Source organism: Triticum dicoccoides, chromosome 2B (assembly GCF_002162155.2).
Source record: "Triticum dicoccoides isolate Atlit2015 ecotype Zavitan chromosome 2B, WEW_v2.0, whole genome shotgun sequence".
NCBI lineage: Eukaryota > Viridiplantae > Streptophyta > Magnoliopsida > Poales > Poaceae > Triticum > Triticum dicoccoides.
The window spans coordinates 15,134,747-15,145,188 of record NC_041383.1 but is presented as its reverse complement, the minus strand read 5'-3'; the positions used below and the strand labels follow the sequence as shown (position 1 = coordinate 15,145,188).

At 41.7% G+C, this 10,442-nt stretch overlaps 1 protein-coding gene across 1 annotated transcript; it reads left to right on the top strand.

Annotated features, from left to right (window-relative positions):
* The first annotated feature begins 479 nt into the window (after positions 1 to 479).
* On the top strand, positions 480 to 4,717 carry LOC119366838 (disease resistance protein RGA4-like). The gene is made up of 4 exons (XM_037632539.1): positions 480 to 1,285; positions 2,285 to 3,063; positions 3,145 to 4,390; positions 4,592 to 4,717. The coding sequence occupies exons 1-3, from the start codon at positions 480 to 482 to the stop codon at positions 4,368 to 4,370; spliced, it is 2,811 nt and encodes a 936-aa protein (XP_037488436.1). The 3' UTR covers positions 4,371 to 4,390; positions 4,592 to 4,717.
* Positions 4,718 to 10,442: the final 5,725 nt, after the last annotated feature.

Here is a 10,442-nt window from a genome sequence, read left to right as displayed (position 1 = left end):
GTTTGCTGCACCGGCCACCGAGATCCGCCATCAGGCCGAGGAAGCAGTCGGCCGGCGGCGGCGGGGAGGGGGAGAGGGAGGGGGCTGGAGGGGGGGGGGTCTGGTTTGCTAGCTGATCCCGTACCAGATGCTCTAACTATCAAGGCATCATGCAATATATAGTATTAGTCAACGGCGGAGATATTCGTTTGGCAAGTTGGTCTATAGTTTACGGGTACCAACAACCAAGGCATCATGCAATATACTAGTAGTATACTTCGAGATGGGGAAGGGGGTCGGCGGGTCGTGCGGTGCCGTCGTGGGCGGGTGGAACCGTGGAAAGCGGTTGTCTATACATGGTGTGCCTGTGAGTGTGGCGCCACTACAGCGACCTGTTGAACAGAGGAGCAAGCCTTGTTCCTAGAAATTAAGCAGTTAAAGTCACCGCACCACAGGTTATTTGGCGGAGCGAGCGGGTCACCGGCGAGCGTAGCGTAGGTATGGAGGTGGCGGTGGCGGTAGTGAGCGCTGTGACAAAAAGCGTGGTATCGAAGCTGATCACGGTTCTTGAGAAGAGGTACAAGGAGTTGAAGGACCTCGAGGGCGACATCAGCTTCCTGCATCGAGAGCTTGCCATGATCTGCGGGTCCATGGAGGTTCAGATCTCGCACAAGGGGCAGCCCAGCGCGGTAGAGATCTTATCCATGGAAGAATTCCGCGCCCTGGCACATAACATCGAGGACTGCCTGGACCGGTTCCTTCCTTGCGCTGCGTGCGAGGGAGAGCTCCAGATCCGCAATCCAAGAAAGTTCTGCCATGAGATCGGGAGACTCAAGCGGGAGCTGGATGCGGCGCATGAGCGAAAGATCAGATACAATGCAGACTTTTGCTCCGCCGCAGCCGAATCGGACCTGGACGACAATCCCGTTGACCAAGATAATCCGGGCGCGTACGGGGCTTCTCCTGCGGTGGGCATCGAGGAAGCAAAGCGGGAGCTTTGCAAGTCCTTAGTTGATGGTGGCCAAGCTAGCCGCAGGAAGCTGAAGGTGGTCTCCATCGTCGGATTTGGGGGCTCGGGCAAAACCGCACTCGCATGGGAAGTGTACAACTGCCCTCAAGTCGCCGAGCAATTCAGTTGCCGTGCCTGGGTGACTGTGGCGTCCAATCAAATACACGGGGTCGCGGCCAAGGAGGCGCTCTTGACGGCCATACTTGAGGGGCTTCTCGGAGAAGAAGCACAGGAGTCCGTGCCACAGAAACTCCGACAACTCCAGCAGCATATCAGTCGTCTTCTCCAGACCAAGAGGTCAGTGCCAATCAGAAATATTGCTACTATCCTTCCAAATTATATCTATGCTATAGTTTCCCTCCCATCTCCTACTCTTCACACTATTGTCTGAGTAATTCGAGTATTAACAGTACGTGTTGTTGCTTATATTTTCCTATCAGTTTAGGCTTTTGAGTAATGGTTAAATTGTGTTGTATCAAACTCGGCACGTTAGCCCAATCTTATAAATGTAAGAACCTTTTGAATATTATAAAAGTAGTTAGTTGTACATAACAGAAAAAAAAGTAGTTCCTACTCAGTTCACCAGAAAACATAGTAGATATTTTCTTTAAATGAAGTAGATTTAATCAACTATAGGTTACAGTTGTATCTTGCTCCTGATTGAGCACAACTGTTGTCTTGCAAGTGTACTAATATAGTTGTATCATCAGTTTTTCACCGGTACTATCTTAAGTAACGAAATTCCGTTTTACCCCGCAAAAATATATACCAGTTTAAAATTAAACCCATTGATCATGGGGAGTATGATTATTGCCCTTCATGGATTTTCTGAGCCGCTGATCATGGTGAGTGTGTTGCCCTGTAAATTAATTCAAAAATAACCTGCAAAGGATTTACAAGAAATAGAGAACTCTCAACATTTTTAGAGTTCCGCATCAGTTGTAGTACAACTATTAAACTGTACAGCCTAAAAAGGTAAGATAATTTAGAATTTTCCTGCAAATATGAGTCATATTAACCAATCGACTTTTTGGTTCATATTTCCAGTAGAGAACTTGCGTAATAAAGTACTACAAAGATAATTATCCTCTCAAGAATTCAATAGGCCTAGTCACCCATGGGCACCATGTTGGGCAGTTGGCTTGGTAGATCAAAACAGGAGACTTTTTAGACCATAACGGGAAACTTGCTTGTTAGTCAGCAACAAAACCAACTTTTTTTTGCGGGGTAGCAACCAAACCAATTGCTTCCAAATGACAAGCATACTAACTTTGCATTTGCCAATTTGGCTAACAGGTGTTTAATTGTAATTGATAACATCAAGATGGAGCTCTGGGATGTAATAAAACCTATTTTCCCAGATGAAAAAGGGAGCAGAATCCTAGTGACCACAACTGTGACCTCAGTAGCTAATGCCTGCAGCTTGCCTGATGGTTATGTGTACAGTATAAGATCTCTTAGTGCGGAACAGTCCAAGGATTATCTAGACAAGAATGTTTTTGTCAATGGATGCTCACCTGACTTGGAGAGGGGTTCAACTGCAATCGTGAACAAATGTGATGGTCACCCACTTGCTCTTGTTAGTGTTGCCAAAGCTTTGCAAGGTCACAAGTTGACAGGGGATCTATGTGAAAAAATGACCCATAACCTATGTTCTCGTATGGACGAGAACAAGAATGGCCACTTCACAAAACTGGGGCAAGTTCTTATGAATAATTACAGCAGTTTGCCTGGCAATTCTCTCAAGACCTGCTTATTATACTCGAGTCTATTCCCAAATGATCGCCCAGTCAGCAGGAAAACTCTTACCGGGCGATGGTTAGCCGAAGGATACATAGATGGTGACCAAGAGATTGCCGATAAAAAATTAGATGAGCTAATTGACAGAAATATCATTCTGCCTGTTGATCCAAGCAACAATGGGAAAGCCAAGACGTGCAAACCTCACGGTATCATGCACCAGTTCATGCTGCACAAGTCCATGGCTTCGAATTTCATTGCTACTTCTTTGAGTGCTAGGAACCGAAGTAATTTCCGTCACCTAATTATTGAGAAACATACAAATGGCACAGCATGCAACATGGGACATGGTACCAGTCCAGCCGGACGTGGCCGCGACCCCCTGCACAAATTCTTTTCTTCTTTGAAAGAAAAAGTTGATAACTTGTTATCAGGATCGGCTGGTGAGCAGCTGCGCCCCCGATCTCTAACAGTCTTCGGGAGTGCGGAAGAAGCCGTTCCAGATTTGACGAGTTTTGAGCTGCTGAGAGTGTTGGATCTAAAAGAATGCAATGGTTTGAATGAAGAACATCTGGGGCACATATACAAACTGTTGCATCTCAAATATCTGACACTCGGGAGCTCTGTCAGCAATCTTTCAGTTCAAATGGAAAGGCTTCATTGCTTAGAGATACTTGACTTAAGGAAGACAAAGATAGAGACACTGCCTGTGGAAGTCATTAGTCTGCCTCACCTTGCACACCTTTATGGTAAGATGAAGCTCAAAAGGATTAGTGGCAAGAACCATAAGAGATTCCTGCAAGGAAAAAGTAATTTGCAGACTCTAGCAGGAGTTGTTATAGACAACAACTCTGGATTTCCAGAACTGATGGTTCATATGAAGAAACTGACAAAGGTCAAGATATGGTGCGAGTCCAATAGCACAGATTGCAGTTACGCCGTACTTTCAGAGGCCATTCACAAGTTTGCTCAGGACGGCATGAGTACTCCAGTAGGCGCACGTTCTTTATCACTTCACCTGAATGATTCCTCCAAAGATTTGCTGAATCACCATCAAGGCGACAACACAATGGCAGCATCAAGAAAAGGTTATCTTAGCTCACTGAAACTGCAAGGCAGCCTGAATCAGTTCCCTCAGTTTGTTATGTCCCTTCGTGGTCTGAAAGAGCTGTGCCTTGCATATACTAATCTGACAGGGCCTCATCTTCTCCTAGGTCTGCGTAAGCTACGGCACTTGGTTTATCTCAAACTGGTGGAAGTCCACCTTGCGGATCTAGACATAAAACATGGGGATTTCCCAAGCCTGCAACATCTATGCCTCATGGTGCGAGAACCGAGATTCCCCACTATACAAGAAGGAGCTTTGCCTAGACTCACTTCAGTTCAGTTGCTCTGTAAGGGTTTAGTGGGTCTTTGCGATCACATCAAAGTGGAATGTTTAGATGCTCTTTGCGAAATCGCTCTGGACTCACAGGTTAATCAAGAAACGATAAGACTATGGCAAAATGAAGCTAAGAAGCACCCTAAGAGCCCAAAGGTTCTGTTGCTCAAAAGGGTCGATCCAGCAGATACTAGGTCTCCGGCGAAATATGTTGCCACTGATCATGGATCCTTGAAGCCTCCGGTGCAGGGAACACCTTGATTCCTTCCTCTGGGCTGAAAGTATGGACCTGTTGATCTTTTGTCTACCTCTTGCTTTCTTAAATTTAGTTACTTGACTACTGGCTAGTTTTATGCGCACAAGAGAACATTGCAAAAGCAAAATATTTTTTTTGCTTATGATTGTCTAGCCAATTGTTTCAAATGCTGGTTGTATTTGTAATCTAGAAGTGGTAACATCATATATCCAATTCTACTGTGCAGCACATGTGAAAGCAAGTCGCGTTGGATGGTTCCATTTCTCAGATTTTCTACTACTCGTAAGTTGATGATACGAGGACAAAAGAAGAAGATGATGCAGACCAGGTACGGGTGGGTTGTTGTCTGCTTCCTCTACAAAACTCATCACCTTTTGCTGTACTATCCCATTTGCTTTCTCAAAATTACGCCAGTAAGGGAATATTCTTTCCTTTTGGAGGGTTACTCGAATATTCTGACGGTGAAGTCATGTGTGTGTGCTTCTACCGTACCAATGTTTTCCACTGAACTCTTTGGTTGTGCTGTACAAAACAGTATACCATATATTTATATGTTAATATACTGCGATGTTAATGAATAAGTTGGGGATATTTCAATGTTTGGTTTATGTTGCATGTGTGTGTTGACTCTCAAAAGTGGCATAATGGTAAAAGTTTATTTAAGCTATGTCAAGATTAATTTAAACTTTTGATTGGAGGTCACCATGGGATGGATGTTTTCGAGAAGATCAAGATGGATATGAAGATGGTCTAAAATGGAGCTCGGATGCAAAAGTTATGACAAGTTCAGAGATGCTCATGTTGACACCAGATTAAAGAATGGCTGAAAACCCAATTAAGATGTCCTCATATGGAAAAATTATCAACACGAATTATCTTCGTCTCGTCGAAACGGTCGATTTCGATATAAAAATCGTCTTAATCCAAGGTCGTATGCAAAAGGAACAGCTAGTACAAGACACTGCTACACTGGATGGCCGGACACTCTGGGGAAAACCATCCGGGTTTTGATTTTCTCTGTGGATGGCCGGACACTCCGGGTATGTTCGTCCGGGTTTTGAATTTCGCTGCTGCAGACTTCGGAAAACAGCCGAAACCCCCCTCAAGATGGCCTCAGATCAAAAACAGTTCAACATGAAAGTTGTTCGCCTTGTCGAAACGGTCAAGATTGCTTTTGGGCTCGTTTCCGTCCGAGATCGTTTACTCCCCTAAACATGGCCCACAAGGTGCAGCCAGATTTTACCTAACAGTTTGGAAAGTTCGGACCAAACAAATCCGAATTGGACTAGGGTTTTGGATGTGAATTGAAGCTTTTTCCTTGCACGGGAAGTCCAACCGCCTCTTATATACTTAAGGGGTGACGGCCGATTGAACAACAACACACAATCGAACAAATCATCTACCACTTTTTATCTTTTATCTTTTCTCCTTAACCCTAGTTCTTCTTCTTCCTCGTTCTTCGTTCGTTCTTCTTCATTGCAGGGCGACGAACCTCGAGGCCCTAGGGGCGATCAGGTCGACCTAGGGCAGCCCATAGCTGCCGCGCGCCCTGACGAGGTCCCTCCCGGGCGTGTGGGGTTTCGGGTTCTCAAAAGCACCCGCCGGATTGCCTGCGTACCGCGCTTCCAGACGGGTCTCCTTCACGTGAGCTGCGGTGCATCACTTCCGGCGTCGAGGGTACACGGTGACGTGTTCGTGTTCGTGTGTGAACAGTGTGTTGTGGTTACAAATGACATTATCGCAAGCGTGTGTATCCGCCGTTATGGTGCAACCGGCTTGGCACAGAGATATGTCATGAGAACTCATCCATTGCATCCGCCGTTGTGGTGCAACCGGCTTGGCACAGACATAACTGCACATTTAGTTTATAAGACTATAAACTAGTACTATAAACACTAGACTATTCCCTGCTCATTGTGAAGAAGCACTAAGCCCGCTGTGCCTCCCGATGCAGCCAAATACTGTTGGCGCCAGGTTTCAAAAGGCTACTTCCTCCGTCTCAAAATGTAAGATGTTTATTGACACTATTATATTATATATGCAGCTGGTAACGAATCGTTGTCAGGCAGAAAAAATAAAGGTTGGATTATACGGGGAGCCAATGTGATCCTCTAGCATAGCATCTTACTAAATGTTTGTGAGACTAGGAAATTAAGGTGGTGAGTTGTATGAATCCAATTGGGCAATCCCCATATTCAAATGAATAGCAAAAAATGAAGAAAAAACCAAAAACAAAGTGCTACGGCATCCACAAGGCTGGAGCTGATCGGAGCAATAATTCTACATCAACGGGCTAATACGGGGTGTTTCTATGTACCTGCCCATAACAAAACCTTCTCCCCCCGATTTTCTGTGGGGGTGGGCCACACACGCTGATTTTTATCCAATCAAACTAACACACCTGAGCATCCCTGTTGATCCCATAATAATATATCCGTGCGTGTAGCATTGCTCTGATCGGAAGGGCGGGCTGTGAGACGTCCGGTGAGAGATGTGCAAGAGGCGCGACTCTGCGGCGGTCCTCCGACAAGGCGCCGCCAACCCTGACCCGTGAGTGGGGGGACCCCAACAGTAGCAGGCCAGGCCAGACTTCAACAGTTCAACTTATTAATGCAAGCAGCCAATTTATTAATCAGAAGTACGCAAACAGAGTCTGAGGTCTAGTACTGCCTCATAAAAGGAGCACAATGTAAGTAAAGATAAAAAGATGTGACAGCGAGCGAAAAATAGGCTACAATGACTAAACACCTAGCTTTTTGTTAGTTCGTCATTTAAATCAGATGAAGATAACACGTGCTACCATCTCTCAACGGTTGCACGCCTCCCAACGGTTGTACCCAGTAACCAAAATCTCCCTAAAGTACTGATACGTCTCCATCGTATCTACTTTTCCAAACAGTTTTACTCTTGTTTTGGACTCTAATTTGCATGATTTGAATGAAACTAACCCGGACTGACGCTGTTTTCAGCATAACTATCATGGTATTGTTTTTGTGCAGAAATAAAAGTTCTCGAAATTGGATGAAATTTTTTGAAGAATTATTTTGGAATAAATAAAAAATACTGGAGCAAAGACCCACTGGAGGAGGGCCTCCTTCCCACTAGGCACCAGGGAGCACCACCCCCTCTTGCGCGCCCTTGTGGGTAGTGGGCCTCTCGGGGCTCCCCTGACCCTAACTCCGAATCTATAAAATCCTGCTTTCGAAGAAAAAAAATGAGGAGGAAGTTTCATTGTGTTTTACGATACGAAGCTGTCGCCACCTCATGTTCTTCATCGGGAGGCCGGATCTGAAGTCCGTCGGCGCTCCGGAGAGGGGAACTCATCGCCATCATCATCATCAACTCTTCCTCATCACCAATTTTATGATGATCATCACCGGGAGTGAGTAATTTTTTCGTAGGCTTGCTGGACGGTGATGGATTGGATGAGATTTATCATGTAATCGAGTTAGTTTTGTTAGGGCTTCATTCCTAGTATCCACTTTGTTCTGAGATTTATGTTGATATGCCTTTTTTGTTTTTGTTTTTCACCTGTTTTCTTTGTTTCTTTCTCTGTTTTCCATTATTTTTCATTTTTTATATTTTCTTTTTTTTTTTGGTTTCCTTTGTTACTTTCTCGGTTTTCACTTTTTTTTCTTTCCTTTCTAGTTTCTTCAGTTTAGTGTGTTTCTCTCTCGTTTTCACCAGTTTGCTTTGTTTCTTCTCGGTTTTCACTATTTTTTCATACACATCGTTTGGTATATAGCTAATACGTTTAATACAACTTGTCACTTTTCAAATACAAAATCAACATTTTTTGAATACATGGTCAACTTTCTATACATATTTAACATTTTTCAATTTCTTGATTAACATGTTCCAAATACAAGAATAGCATTTTTTTCATACATCATCAACAGTTTTTCTATACACATTGAATATTTTTCAAATGCTTGGTTAACATTTTTCAATTAACAATTTTTTGATACATGGTATATATTTTTTAAATGCTTGACTAACATTTTTGAAATACCTATTAACATTTTTTTTCAAATTATTGGATTAACATTTCTTAAATACAGGTTCAACTTTTTCACACACATAGATTATTTTTTGTATGCATGAGAAACATTTACTCTATACGTATTTAACATTTTTCAAATACAGATTTAACAATTTTTTAATACATTGTCCACGTTTTTTAAATGCTTTATTAAAAAAATTCAATACTTATTTATAGTTATTCAAATTCTTGGATTAACATTTCTTCAATACATGTTTAATTTTTTTCACACATATTGATTATTTTTAAGATGCATGAGAAACATTTGTTCTATACACATTTAACATTTTTTAAATGCTTGGTTAACATTTTTTAAATGTTTCATGTAAATTTATTTTGTATTTATTTATAATATTTGGAAGTATAAATTTAAGTTAAAAAGAAATATAAACGAGGTTGTGGTCACCCGTGCGCCTGGGCCGGCCCATCTCGTGCTCTGCTTGATGTGAGGCTTTCCTCGGTCTCGCTAGAAGCGAGGTATCGCCATGGTCGAGCAGAACCCGCGTAGCAACCTATCGGCTTACCCTCGCTGCGTCTATTTCTGTCGATGGAGAAACTCTTGACTACTTGTGGACTGTCGGTCTGTTACTAAATGGGCTGGGAAAAGGCCTAGTTTACTATAGTCCTTCATGTTTTCTCGCGGAGCAGCAGCCCCTTAGGACGGGAGATCCTATGGGACGCTCTTTGCGTCAAAGAGTTGACACTTCGCACAGGGGTGGCTCGCCGGGGTCGGCCCATTTGACGTTCGCGTGCTGGAAAATGGAAAAGCGACAAAAACTAAGAGCGCTGCCGCTGCAATTCGAAACCCCGACTTTCTAGTTTTCTTCGTGTTGTGCCAGCCGCTGCGACACAATAGCTCTTGTGCTAGAAAGACAGTGCAACACATGAAGAAATGGACAACAGTGGCCAAAAGTTGAACATTCACCCCCTGCTAATGGTCGCTAGCCACTGTAACTCTAGCGTATCTATGTCTCAAATGGCAGCCCCTTCAGTATGAACTATAAGCAACAGCAAATTTATCCTAAAAAAAGCAGCAGCAGATTTAACTTTATTGAAATTTTGAACGTGAATTTCCTTTTTTTAAAGGTAAATATATTTTGAAAGTCGAATTTTCAAAATAGCGAACAAAATTTGAACAGTCAAACATTTTATGAACAAGCGACATTTTTGGGAATATCAAAAGAAATGGAAAAGGGAATTTAAAAAAAAAGACAATACATTCTTTAAAATTATGAACAATTTTCAAAAAGATGCAAACATTTTCCATAAAACATGCACATTTTTCGAAATTATGAACAAAATTTCCAAAATAGGAACATTTTTCATATTTGCGAACAAAATTTGAAAACATGAACATTTTTTACAAATTTGGAAAGCTGGAACATTTTTTTGAATTTGCGACAAATGTTCATGTTTCTTTGTGCACAAAATTTGAAAGTAGGTACACTTTTAAAAATTGTTCGGGAATATTTTCTAACTTTTTGAACAAATTTTGAAAGTGGGTTCCAAACATTTTCAAAACATGAACATTTTTAAAACTGTTGAGAAAAATTTGAAAGCGGGAACATTTATTGAAATTTCCAACCATTTTTTGAATTTGCAAAATATATTTTCAATACATGAACATTTCTAAAATTTGTGTACAAATATTGAAAGTAGGAACATTTATGGAAATTCCCGAACATTTTTTGAATTTGCAAATATAATTTGAAAAAACATGAACATTTTTAAAGTTGTGAACAAATTTCGCAACTGGGAACATTTTCTGATTTTTTCTAAAACGTGAAACTTTTAAAATTTCAAATTCTATGTAGAAATTTTTGGAACATTTATTATAAGAAGCGAACAAATATTTGAAATCCTAATTCTTCTGGAATTTTGTAAATTTTTTGCAAAATAGGAACATTTTAAAAATATGTACAAAATCTAAAATATGGAAAAAAATTTAAATTTCTGAAAATTGGTTGAAAAAGAAAAAATAAACTTTAGAATGAGACTAAAATGAGAACGGAGCTAAAAGAAAAGAAAAAGTGAA